This window comes from Impatiens glandulifera, chromosome 1, assembly GCF_907164915.1.
Source record: "Impatiens glandulifera chromosome 1, dImpGla2.1, whole genome shotgun sequence".
Classification (NCBI taxonomy): Eukaryota; Viridiplantae; Streptophyta; class Magnoliopsida; order Ericales; family Balsaminaceae; genus Impatiens; species Impatiens glandulifera.
In genome coordinates, this window is record NC_061862.1 from 42,640,283 (window position 1) to 42,653,913 (window position 13,631).

At 28.3% G+C, this 13,631-nt stretch overlaps 3 protein-coding genes across 3 annotated transcripts; 2 read left to right on the plus strand and 1 right to left on the minus strand.

The window, feature by feature from the left end:
• Positions 1-297: 297 nt before the first annotated feature.
• Positions 298-1,829, plus strand: LOC124921010. Its single transcript, XM_047461608.1, has 3 exons — positions 298-534; positions 646-865; positions 978-1,829. The coding sequence occupies exons 1-3, from the start codon at positions 325-327 to the stop codon at positions 1,823-1,825; spliced, it is 1,278 nt and encodes a 425-aa protein (XP_047317564.1). The 5' UTR covers positions 298-324; the 3' UTR covers positions 1,826-1,829.
• A 475-nt stretch (positions 1,830-2,304) lies between these two features.
• LOC124922593 (plasmodesmata-located protein 2-like) lies at positions 2,305-3,731 on the minus strand. Its single transcript, XM_047463314.1, has 3 exons — positions 2,764-3,731; positions 2,572-2,685; positions 2,305-2,508 (listed from the first exon to the last, which is right to left on the minus strand). Exons 1-3 carry the CDS (start codon positions 3,560-3,562, stop codon positions 2,501-2,503), a joined length of 921 nt encoding a protein of 306 aa, XP_047319270.1. The 5' UTR covers positions 3,563-3,731; the 3' UTR covers positions 2,305-2,500.
• Positions 3,732-12,281: 8,550 nt separating this feature from the next.
• On the plus strand, positions 12,282-13,131 carry LOC124925936. The gene is made up of 3 exons (XM_047466081.1): positions 12,282-12,773; positions 12,889-12,996; positions 13,066-13,131. Exons 1-3 carry the CDS (start codon positions 12,282-12,284, stop codon positions 13,129-13,131), a joined length of 666 nt encoding a protein of 221 aa, XP_047322037.1.
• Positions 13,132-13,631: the final 500 nt, after the last annotated feature.

A 13,631-nucleotide genomic window follows, 5' to 3' on the forward strand; every position in this document is an offset into this window, starting at 1 on the left:
TCATCGTTCACGAATTTAAATGAGTTTATTTTTTATAAAAAATTTAATAAATTGAATAATCATTGAATCTTTTTTATTAGGAGTTTTAATTTTGTAAAATGTTTATACAATTTAATATCTAGATCATCTTTTAATTATTTTGATTTTATAAATGTTAAATTGTATTATTATATTTACTAATTGTTTTTTTATATAACTTGTGAGAATTAATTATTTATAAAAAAAATTAAAATAAAAAACACTCAAATATGTTTGACATTTTCGATTTTAAACGCTTGTTTGTTAGATGACAGCGGGTTTAGGGTTTTAGAAAGAAGAAAAAAAATGGTATGGCTGAGAGCCAAAATAGGTTTGAAAACGAGGCTCCGGCAGTTTTCAACTACGGTTCGCCGCCGTATCGACGATGAAGGAGATTGGATTTACTCTCAGGAATGGTGGGGGGGAAGTAAATCCAATGGCCAAACCGTCTTCCGATCCACTTCCGACAGAGGAAACGGTGTTGTTTCCGTCGTCGCCTACCCTGCTTCAAAACCAGTTCTCTCTCTCTCTCTCTCCTGCTAATGTTTTCCTCCATGCATTATTTAGATCTACCAATTTCATTCTTATGTACTGTTTTGATTAATTCATCTTCTTATATGTTCTCAGAGTAGATTGTACTGGACAGAGACTGAGAAGTGGCTTGATCAAAGGTATGCAGAGTTGAATCTAGGACACGAACGGTTTAAGATTCTTGGTTATCAATGGCGAAATTTACACTTTAACGACGATACTAGACAAAGTACAGCCAAAATAATGGCTGCATATAGAGAATCAGATCCTGGCTCTGTTTTTATTATGCAGCAAGCAAATTGTCTTCCTGTTCCATGTAGGTTTCTCATAAACAAAATGTCATTTATGTTCTTGTGATCTAGTCAAGCTGTTGTTGCCATTTCCTTTAAATCAACTAAAGATATTTCTTAAATTTGTTCTTCTGGCAGATGTGAAGAGTATGGTATCAGCTGGTATGGCTGCGATCGCATCAGCTCGTGATTATGATCTCAAGAGTGCTGTTCTTGGGACAAAAGTAATGAACATTTTGTGCATTGGTCATGGCGGTGGAAGTCTACCATTATTCTTGGCTAGTAAAATTCAAGGTGCAATTGTTCACATAGTAGAAATTGATCCAATAGTCATCTCAGCCTCAATCCGAGGAATGGGTTTCCCTTCTTTTTCAGTGGTGTCTCCATCTGGTGACCATTTACAACCCAAACCAAATCCATTGGACGAACTGTTGTGGAAAGGCATTCACGAGAGGCTGTTCCTATTCGAATCCGACGCTGAGAAATTTGTTGTTGAAACCACAAACATTTACGATATGGTATTCATAGATGCCTACGATGGTGATGACATTTTCCCATCAATGCTTTGGGACCCAAATGCACCTTTCCTTCGTGCCTTAGAAAGGCAGCTTCACCCTGAACATGGAACGGTTGTGGTGAACCTTCATTCAGATTTAGAATTGGATGTTGATGATGATGGGTCGTTTCGATCTGCTATTCACCAGATTCCAAATGTGGGCAAGTATGTGTTGGGTGTTGGCCAGGCTTATAAGGAAGCGCTGATGAGAAATCATCATAGGGGTTCTGGTTTCGCATTTAACGTCGCTGTGCCGTGGCTGTGTAATTCATCTCTGGTGGTGAGTAGAAATTCTGGAATGTTAGTAAACAATAATAGGGATTCAGCTCTGGATATTCTTGCCTCCAAGTCTATTGAAGTTGATAACATTTTAAACTTGCCTTTTTCATGCTTACCATATATAAAAGAAGGATTTACTCTTCTTGATTAGCTTTCATTTCAATTACAATCTCTATGTTATATCATTATGCAGATTATGCCAATTTTGAAACACTGTTTGAGTATAGATTCAGATTTAAGTAGGAACTAAGAAATATTTCATAAAAATTGTATTGTTTAACAAACCCATTTTCTAATAAGTCAAAGTTACTTAAACGGTTTAGTGTGAAATTGTATAAAGACATTCCTTACACACAAAAATGAAAGTGTTTCTAAATGGTTTAAATTAATACAAAATTAAAAGCCCATTTGTTTTAAATTATAATATATTATCTTGTCATATAGACTTTTGTTTTAGATGAGGATTCATATTATTTTAAGAAAAGGGCCTTTAAAAATCATTGATTCTCATCATGAGATTGATCGGAAGGGAAGAACCAGACAAGGAAATCGTGAAGAGAAGAAGATCTGACAAGTTCAGGGTTTAATTTTGATTTCAAAACAGAGGAATCGTATGAACTGTGAGCATCAAGAGAAAGAAAGAAAAAAATAATAATTATTAAAGTTAAAACGGTGGAAAAAGAGAGAAAGAGACAGGCAGCAACCCACATGGAAACGTGAAAGAAAAAGACACCAAAATTGACTGATTGATCTTATCATTCATTCATTCATCCCAAAATTTCAATCCAAACCCTATCTTCTTCTTCTTCCTTCCTTCCGTATGTCCTCAATAATCTGCAGATTTGATACAATAATCAGAGAATACCCATCTATTAAAAACATGAAATCCATACTTACGGTCATGTTTCTTCATTGAATTCCTAATCACAAGCAAACAAATCACTACAAATCCCAATCCTGTTGCACCTCCAAGTATTATAGCCACTGTCTTCCCTGTATTGACGTTTTGGCCTGAACATATCCAATCCATTAGAAACAAAACAACAATAATAATGATAATAACAAATCGATGATTTCTTGATTTCTCACCTGGCCCTGAGGAGAAAGAATTAGATGAAGACGATGAAGAAGATGGAGTAGGAAATGAAGAATCAGATGCTGCTGCTGCTGACGGTCGATTCTTAGAAGACCCATAATTATAACTAATAAAACACTTATCAAGATAAACCTGTCCTGAAACAGAGCTTCCACATTCAACTTGAGCTCTCTGCACAGCACTCTTCACACACTCTCCACAATCTCCATTCCCTAACGTCCCTTCACATTGTGCCAATACATAAACTGATTCATAGCTTGTAACATAAAACCCACCATTTCCACTGCTTATTATCCCATTCTCAAGTGAATACAGAGCAGTATCCCTTTTCTCTTCAAACCCACTTCCTTGTTTGTTACTCCCACTGCAAGTCTTGTAAAGTAATTCCAATCCTGATACTTGAGGAAACCCAGAAGCTTCGTAGAGCATATAGCAACCGACGAGTTGGATTCTTGCTGCCACTGGAAAACCGTCGCATAGTTTGTCGATTAGGATTGGGAGACGGCTTACACAGTTGTAGCAATCGACATTACTTAAGTCACCTCTGCATTGGAAAACTCCATTAATGGCGGATTGTTTGTTTCCAGTTGTGGCTTGGAAGAATTTGGCTTTTGAAGATTGGGAAACTAGGGTACCGTAAAGAGATGAGATTGCTTGTGAATAAAGTCCGGTTGGATCTGATAAGGGTTGTTTTCCACAGCCTTTGTAAATCAAAGTTGTATAATCAGATGCATTAATCGTGAAGAAGAATAGAAGAAAGAGGAGGCAAAAGGGTTTCAATGAAAAACCCATTTTGACAAATCGATAATCAATTCATGGGGGGAGATCTAAATCTAATTGGGTCTCTCTTTTTCTCTCTTTCTTTCTTGTTTTTCTTGAAACTAAAAAATGGTTTCTTTTCTCTCTATCTCTCTCTACTGTTGGTTGAAATGGCCTACATTCGTGAATCAGAAAAGAAGAAAGAATCTTTTTTTTCTCCTAAGAAAGACAAGGGTCTCTACTAGGGTAATACAATATGCACAGTCAGTAGTCCACTAAAGTAACATTTTACTCAGAAAATGATGAACATGCTTGCTGTGGTTTGAACATTGAGCTACTCAAAATTATTTAATTATTGAGGGGTTTCTAAAGTCTTTGCATTGAAAAAATAACACCTTCTTCCGATTGATCAGATGTTTAAATAATTTCAAATAATTAGTTATATGTTTGTTTATTTTCTTATTAACTTTTGGTTAAGTTTTGTGATTGATAACCATGGTAAAAAAATATAAATTATAACTATACAAGTATATACGTATATAATATTAGTTGAATATGCTATTATTGTTTTGTTAAATTATAATAAATGGTATAAATTATATATGATCTATAATTTTGTGTTTAATATATAGTATAAAAAAAAGTAGAATAAGAATAAAATTATAATTTTATTTAATATTGTAATTATTATATTTAATAACTAATATAATTTTAATTAAAATATAAAAAATAATTATAATATTAACAGTAAATTATATTTATTTAATTTAAATATTATTAATAATTATAAAAAAAATAAATATAAAATAACAATATTATTTATAATTTATTAAAGTATAAAAAGTTATAATAATTAATAGAATTATCATTATAAAAATAAATATATTTTTTTAATTATAATATTAAACCATTTAAATATATATATATATATATATAATAATATTATTATTAGTAAGAGTTAATGAGAAATAAAAAATTAAGAGTTATAAAAAAAAATGTTTATTTTGAAAGACTAATTATAAATTTATATCAAATGTAAGTATAAATAATTAAATTGTATACAAGTATAAAACATTAAAACTTAACACCCTATTAAAATATTATTATATAGTTTCTATTAGACCAAACAGGTTATATCTGGTCGGCCCAGAAGTAAGTAAGCCCAAAAAAGCCCAGGAGACAGGGCAGACTTATTCCCTAGGCAGCCTAATGGCCTAAAATTAAAAAACAAATAACAATAAAATCATAAAATCTCATTTTTTTTCTATCCCTCCCTTCTTTTATATTAAAAAAGAAAATTGAGTCTAGGGCAGCCCAACTATACGGAGTCGGCAGATACTGCATACTATGATGCTGTCAAAAGTATTGAGAAAGGAATGAATTCCTTCGTATAAAAATGTTCAAACTTAAATTTTTGGTTGGATTTATTTAAATAATTCAAATTTAAAAAATATAATTTAAATAATTCTCATCGACTTGACTTGATTATCCTTCAAGAATGATTGTCCTTTCTCTTGGAGAAAAGAGTGAATGTCAATATTTTATTATTGTATAGTATTACTTAATTTAATTTTGAATTTTATTATTATATATTTTGATTTTTTTTTTTATCAAAATATTCATAGAATATTTCATATCTTCTTAAAATCACCTCAATTATTATAACCATAATTCAAATTCGAACCATCCATAAAACAGTGCAAAAATATGAGAGATGTGTTAGGTAGGTTAATGGACGCTAACTCACCAAAATGTTCATAATATAGGACTTGTTTGGATTGGGTTGTAATCATTTAGTGAGTAAAAAAAAAGAGTAATTGATGGAGGAGATGTTAATATTTTTTTTTTTTATAAAAAGGCGTAAAGGGTATTAATATATATAAATATAATAATAATCATTTAAAAATAAAAGTATTTTAATATTTTAATTAATAAATTAAGTAATTTAATTAAGTGGTATTTAAGTAGTTTAATATTCATGTATACATTGGTGGTGGATTCAGTTATTTGTATATTGAGTTAGTAAAAATTATGTTTTTTAATTTTCATTCCTTTTTTACCTTTCTCTATATATTTATAATTAATAATATTTTTTAAACTTATATTAAATAAAATTTTAAAATATAATAAAATAAATATTAAAAAATTATACATATATTAATATTAACTTTTGTTAATAAAAAATAAAATTTAAATAAATAATTTTTTTTTATAAATTACTATTATTAAAATTTAAATGTTTTATTAGATAATATAATATATATTATAGTTTTATTTATATTGTAAATTTATTTTATTTAATATAATTTTTTTAATTAAATAATTTCTTAATTTAATTTAATTTATATTAGATAATATAGTATATTATAATTTTATTTATATTGTAAATTTATTTTAATTAATATAATTAATATATTTATTTAGAAGGATGGTTTAGAGTTAGTTTATATATAAAATAAAATTATAATAATTTTTTTTATAAATATTTAAGTTAGATAAGGTATATTTATAAATTAGTTAATATTTGTTATTTAAATATATTAACTTTATTTTTTAGTAATATTTATTTGAATTATTTAAAATTTAAATGTTATATTAGATAGGATAGGTTATAGTTTGATTTATATTTTGTTTTAATTTTTATTTAAAATAATTAATAAAATATTTAAAATGAAATAATTTCATAATTTAATTTATATTAAAAGAAATTTTAAAATGTAATAAAATAAATATTATATATATATATATTAAAGTGAAATTTTATTTAATATATATATTTATATATATATATATATATATATATATTAATATTTAATTGTTGTGCACGTATCTGCGCGCCTGTAGAGCGACATGCCGTGCATTCTGATCTACTATAAATTGTGCTTGCATGTCGGTTTGCTCCATCGTCCTTTCCTCTTGTGCCTCCTGATTTGCGCGCATCTTTTCCATCTCTTCTCGTAAGATCATGTTCTACTCCATCAGTGTTTGTTGTGACACACGTGAGTTGACACTAGAGGAAGAACTTCCTCTTTGATCGGGTTTAAAGTGAGTGGGACGTATTCCCGATCTCATCCTGGTCATGAACCTCCCGTGTCCCTGACGTCCCAAAGTAGACTCAAACACCTCGAACGACGACAAATTATGGTTTACTTATAGCCGCTCGCGCATAACAATCTACAATCATTTACAACATTAATGTTAGTAATTTTAAACTTAGACATGCAAAATAAAAAGATAGAAAGGATAACAACTTACGACGGCTTACTGAAACAGCGGAGAAGACGTGGGAGTCGGATCATCGGCAGTCGCTCTCCTAGTGTATGTGTTTGTAAAAAGAACTCGGATTGACTAAGGGGGTGTCGCATCTCCCTCTCCTGTACAAATAACATACATATATCATATGTTAGATATTATGAAAATTAAATAATAACTAAAAATTACCATATCTCGTTTCTTCTGCGAATGGTTTGTTGCCGGTGTGGTAGGGGTACATCAATTTCGCTATGTTCACAGCGTTGATCTTACCTTTTTTTCCTGTAATTATAAGATAATAGTGGTTAGTTAATAGTCGAAAAACACATGTAATGAAATATAAATGACTATGTACTATACCTTAAATTCATGTATGGAGTAGTGATTTCAAGCAAATAATTCTAATATTCGTAATAAAATTCTCGAGGAGGGTTTAGTATGATTCTGTCATTGTCATCAATATATGGGTTGATGTAAGTCCTCTTGTTCGAATATCTCTAGACCTATATCATGCCTTCTGTTCGGTTTTGAGTTTTTCAAATAATCTAACAAAATCAATTATCACTTCACTCCATATCTCATCTATCAAATTAATTAATTCATTAACCAAAATATTAAAAAACTCTTTATTTTAAATTATTATTATTTATATATATATATATATATTAATACCCTTTAAGTCTTTTTATTAATAAAATATTATTATCTCCTTAAAATCATCACCAATAATCATCTTTTTTTTCTCTCCAGATTATTTAAATATTCTGGACCGAACAAAGCCTAATATTTTATTATGATATTTATTCACTTCAACTCTAACTCTAAGTGTTTCCAAACAGCACCTTAGTCCATTGGTTTGTAAACAGATCAAATCAGATGGAGGGACCATGCTTCATCTTTTGTAAGTACAAGTTATTCAATGTTTGTTCATCACGGTCCCATGATCATGCCTAGGATAGTACTTTGCCTCCATGCATGACCGACGTCTAATGATAAGAAAGGTCTTTAGACGGACCTACATGGAGGCTATATTGCACCAAAGCTTATCATTTCTTTAAATTGATCCTAACTATATAGTTGGATAGTGCGTTGTGCGATAAAATTTTTAAATAATGTTTTGGTTCATTTTTTTAATTTAATTTTTTTTTGAGTTTACCCCAATTTTTTTCAAGTTAATCATAACTCTAATTTTTAAATTTGTCCCTACGACCGTCTATAAGATTACTCGTGTCGTCTAATGTCGTATGCGAGCCCAACATATATTAATATAACGCCAAAGGGTTTTATGATCACCCATACTTTAAATCTGGATGCGTCCTTAGGGTTAAATCATGTACCACATCATGTATTGATATAATGTTTAACCAACTAAATTAAGTAATTTTTTTCTTTATTAATTATAATATAAAATTATTATATTTAATCAATTTCACATAAAATATACATAATAAAATAATAACAAATTTAATTTTTTGGTTTACCGACTACACATGTCGAAGGGTTTTGTGATGACCCTTCGATGGATGTTGCATGTGTAGTGAGGAGGAGTTGATCTCCCATCTACTCCTTCATTACATGGTTGTGTTTAATATTTGAAACTTGTTCCGACATGCAGTGACTTATGCTTAGTACTATGGTCGACTTTTGTGATGCGTGGATTGAGATTATGGTCCTTGCATACCAAAGCAAACAATGGGTCATCGTTAATATTGTGTTCTCATGGATTACCTAGCCATCACAATCACAACCATTGTAGTTATATTCAATAGTTGTAATAGTCTCATTAGACTAATTCATGGTGAATTTTATATATTTGGGGGAGAATTGAATGGCTAGAGCCTTAGAGGACGTAATTGGGATATTTTTTTGGTACTTTTTCTTTGATTTTTATATTGTTTATACTTAAACAATCCATTTCTATTTATATGGATTTTTTAAAAGTATATATTAGAGTTTTTATTATTTTTTTAAATGACCTTGGTACCACAAACTATTATTGTTATCTTATAACTCAACGACATAATTCACTTATCTTATTTTTTTAATTCAATTATAAATTCTAAGATATAATAATTGTCATCAACACAATAATAAAGTAATCACATTAGTTTGTCATGCATTTTATTTTGAACTATCAAATGTTATATGATTCTAATTAGCCTGACATATGTGTTAGTGTGTCTCGACTAGTTGTAATAATTAACATCAATAATAGATTTTATATTACCATAATAATTGTATGTGTAACTAATAACTTTTAAATAAATCTTGGTTAGTTAATACGAATAGAGAAATGTTCTCCGCGTTTGTACATTGTACGCGGCCCATTTGGATAATATTTTTTAGGTTTCGACTCTTCCGCTGGCGGCCCATTTGGGAGAACTCTTTTATAGGTTTCCGCTCTTCCTCTGGAAGGCGCCGCCTCACAAGTAGATCAATCTCTCATCGCCTTCACCACCACTCTTACTCGCCTATTTCTAGCTCACATAAGGAATCATTCCCACCACCTTCCCTTGCTCCAATTTTGCTAAAAATCCACATATATATGTTATATAACCTTCATGATCAACATCTCTTAGTGAAGATCATCTATTTATGTACATCTATTATGAGTTGTTTTTAGATATGTTTGACAATCTATATTTTGTTTGTTCAAATTTTTTTTAGATTCATGAGAAGATGAGGAGGAAGAAGAAAGAATGAAGAGGGTGTTACACCTTGTCATCAATCACCTTCCAAACCCCTCGGTATCTTAAATGAAAAGGAGTAAACTCTTTTGATAGGTATGTTGAACATTTTTATTTTATTAAACTCTTTTGATAGGTATGTTGAACATTTTTAATTTATTTTTTGTCCTTGTCTCGATTTAAATGAAACCGTGTTGTTTGTATGATTCTTTTAATAACTCCTTATTAATTATGGTTGTTGCTGTTTTTGTTTGTGGAATCATACATTTGTGTGCGTTAATCGCTACATCCACCTTCCATACAATGTTAACGCATAATATAAGTTGTCTCTTTGCATTTGACCATGTAGTTTTTCATTCCTACTTTGGATGAGTCTAATTGATGGGTCATGTGATCAACTTATTGTAAATTTAGGGTGAAAGATTAATCTTAATGCAATATCACATTCCAACTCTTTAGCAATCTTGCATTAACCAACTCATCATCCTTCTGGTTTTCTTATGTTAGTTTTGTTTCTGGTTTGCCTTTTTCATGAACATTGATGTAATCTTGTCTTGGTTTGGTTTCTAGAACACTTTACTAATAGTAAATAAAATTTACACCTTCACAACAACAAAATAATAATTTTTTTAAAAAATTAAATGGACTACCCTATCCCAAAAGTATTTAAATGCAATATTATATTTCATATTATTTTTATATTGAATTAATTATCAAACTTTGGTTTTCAGGTATATAAAAAAAATAACATTTTACATTTTCTTTTTAATTTGAGAAGTTGACATGAACTTTACTGTCATTGTCTCAACTTCAATTTAATTAAAACATAATTGGTAAGAAACCTGAAATATTTAATCTGAAACTTTTGAAGATTATAATTTTTCTTTTTATATCTGCAATTTAATTATGTTAGATATCATCACAATTTCTTTTGAGATTACAATTTATTTTGTTGGTCAATTTTTATTGTCAACCATCAAAAAAAATATTTGGTAAAAAAAATATGAATTGTTTATTTAGCCTGATATAAAGTTTATAAAATTTACCTTTTTTAGTCCATTTTTTACCTAAAATGGTTGGTCTAATTTAATATAATCTTGTATATTAAATAAAATTAAAAATTACTTTTACTTTAACAATTTTTATGACGTATTATAATTGTATTATAAATATTGTAATGATAATCGTGATAAAATACTAATAATAATCGTGATATTAATAAATAATAAAGAAAAGGTTATATTAGTTTAATTATTCAAAATAAAAACATGTGATCAGTTTTATGATCGTTGAATAATGTAAATAAAGCAATCTAACAATTATATATTGTCTATAAAAAGTGACAAATTAATGGTAAAAAAAATATAATAATAAAATATTGATTAAATAAAATAAATATTAATATATATGTGAGAAATTAATTTTGACTATCTTCTTAATCTATAAAGAAACAATTTAAGTAAGTAATTCAATGTTAATTATCTCAATTATAAATAAAAAAAAAGAAAAGAATTAAATTTGTCATAAAATTCTCAAAATATAATAGAAAATACCTTATTTAACAATTTAAATTAATATGCATTAAAAATTATGGATTTAATCATTATTAATTTGTTAAAATGTTTCCTAAACTAGACAACGGTATTGATTTTTTTAATCTGTTTTATGAAAAAGAGAGTTGTATTCTTTTTCATCACTGTGAAATGATGTAACAAACTTAAAAATATATATTTGAATTTTTTTTTTTTTACAAAAAAGAAGATTTTGGAGCTTATTATAAAAATCTCAAATAAAACATCTCTTCATAGCCAGAAACTCTCCATTCTCTCTCTCTCTCTAGGGTTCATTTCTAAGCTGCAAAAATGGTACATGGAGATGAAGCTGCCATTCCATCCAATATGTTTTTCAATGTAATCTCTAATTTTATCTTCTATTTATTATATAAGATTTATTCTTTATGTTACATCTCTTATATATTTACAAACCAAATAATATATAGTTCAAATTAATCATTAGAGTTTCTACATTGTTATAATAATTGTCTACACTTTTCAAATTAAACTCACATATAAAAGTCACATTAACACAATTTATAGGTTTATAAATTCAAGTACCATTCAAAAAATGAAAACCTCAAAACATGATTAATCATATGTTAGAAATCAGCGAGAGTCCTCTATGAGAGTCTCTGTGAGACGAATCACTCATGTGCCCTCTCATAAGTAGGGATAAAAATGTAATTTTTAGTTTTTTTAATAATTACATGACCCTTTGTGAGTTGCTTAGAGAGGATTTTTTTTTGCAAATTTCTAAATCTTTCGATCTAGGATTCTCAAAGCTTAAGTATTTTTTTTGTTAAGATTTTCTTATATATTTTACTCTCTTTATTAACTATATGTAATTGTTTTTCTCATTAGTACCTTCTCTTTGATATATATATTTAAGTGGTAAGAGATTTGGTTAAATTATACTTTTTGTTAATTGTTTTAATGATTAGTCATGTTGAATACTTAAAAAAACATATATTTCTCAAAAGAAAAGTTGAAAATGGTTGCACCAAATTTCTTGACAAAATTTCTTTAGTGAAGATTGCTATAATACTTTTTCTCATAAAAATGAAAAATGGATTGCTATAATAATAAATATAAAAAAAAAATATGATTCATTTCTATCTTAGTATATAATTTTTCCATTTTAGTTAACCATGCATCTAACATGATTAAATTGTTTTGAAATCATTATTGGAGGGATATTATCATGAAGACATCCCGGAAACTTCTTTTGATTCGTTGGATGTAGATGTATACTCTACAATGCCGCCGAATTCTAACAATGCATATGAGGAAGAGATAATCTCGCTCATTCCAAATCCTAGATCATTTTCCCCGACATCAGACATCATCACACCTAACCATACCCCATATCCTAATTTCAACCATAGTACATCTTATAACCATATCCCCGGCCTCCATCCTTTTAACGATAATAATGTCAATGTCAATGTCAATGCCAATGCCATTGTCAATCTCGACGGCGTCGTCAATACCAATTTCAATGTCGACGCCAATCTCTACACCGCCTCCACCTTTCCGACCAATCAGAATAATCATAATGGATACGATAATATCCTCTCTATGCTCTATGCTCAAGAAGAACCGATTAGGAAAGCTACCGACTTTAATATTTTTCATCGCCCTAGAAGTGGTGGTTTTCAAGTGCCTAAGATCTCGGCTGAAGAGAGGAAAATAAAGGTTGATAGGTATTTAAAGAAGAAACAAGAGAGGAACTTTTCCAAGAGAATCCGGGTAAGTATATATATTTTTTTGAAAATGTTTCATGAATATATGAATATTGTTAGGTAGGTAGATATATGTATATATATTATTCTAGTTCACAAATTGTTTTTTTTTTTTTTTGCAGTATGTTGCAAGAAAGACTTTAGCTGACACTAGGAAGAGATCAGAGAAAGGGAGATTTATTAAAAAAGAGAAATCTGGGGAAGGCTCATCAGACACAAACAAAGATAATGTAAGTTTTAATTTCTCTTTAATTAATTATTAAAATCATTGTTTATAATTAATTATTTTTTTTTTTCAGATTGAGTTTTTGGACCCCAATGGATCAACTAGCATGAGAGAGGAAACAACTTGGGGGAATCATTGAAATCATATTATTGTGTGTTTTATTTATTTATTTAGATCTGAATTTGAAGACTTATTTCTCTTTTTATTAGATGATTTGGTAAACTTTGGACACCTTATATGCCCAACTTTGTTTGGGATATATGTTATTCGGTTGAAATCTTTATTTTGAATGTCATATTAGTATTTTATATGTTACTTATATAGGTAGAGACTGAATGCACTTAATAATTTTTTATTTTTTTTTTATTCATAACTAACATATAAATTTAACTATATTTGAGAATTTAAAAAGAAAATAATATATTAAATTAATTTAAAATTATATACGTATTAAATTATTACATATATTTTGTTATAAGGAATAACATAATAATTTTTAAAAATATTATTAATTAAATATATATCACATTAATATTATTTATTAATGACATATGAATGTTATATATTTTTATATCGATAATATTACATTAAGGAAATTATACATTAACTTATTTTATATATATATATATATATATATAT

What these genes read in the sequence shown, in the direction of transcription:
- LOC124921010 (XM_047461608.1), top strand. Translation starts at nt 325, where the DNA reads ATGGTATGGCTGAGAGCCAAAATAGGTTTGAAAACGAGGCTCCGGCAG. An exon ending in CCTACCCTGCTTCAAAACCA is followed by an intron (nt 535 to 645) that starts GTTCTCTCTCTC and finishes ATATGTTCTCAG; the next exon opens with AGTAGATTGTACTGGACAGA. An exon ending in AAATTGTCTTCCTGTTCCAT is followed by an intron (nt 866 to 977) that starts GTAGGTTTCTCA and finishes TTCTTCTGGCAG; the next exon opens with ATGTGAAGAGTATGGTATCA.
- LOC124925936 (XM_047466081.1), top strand. Translation starts at nt 12,282, where the DNA reads ATGCCGCCGAATTCTAACAATGCATATGAGGAAGAGATAATCTCGCTC. An exon ending in ACTTTTCCAAGAGAATCCGG is followed by an intron (nt 12,774 to 12,888) that starts GTAAGTATATAT and finishes TTTTTTTTGCAG; the next exon opens with TATGTTGCAAGAAAGACTTT. An exon ending in CAGACACAAACAAAGATAAT is followed by an intron (nt 12,997 to 13,065) that starts GTAAGTTTTAAT and finishes TTTTTTTTTCAG; the next exon opens with ATTGAGTTTTTGGACCCCAA.
- LOC124922593 (XM_047463314.1), bottom strand. Translation starts at nt 3,562, where the DNA reads ATGGGTTTTTCATTGAAACCCTTTTGCCTCCTCTTTCTTCTATTCTTC. An exon ending in TTCTTTCTCCTCAGGGCCAG is followed by an intron (nt 2,686 to 2,763) that starts GTGAGAAATCAA and finishes GGATATGTTCAG; the next exon opens with GCCAAAACGTCAATACAGGG.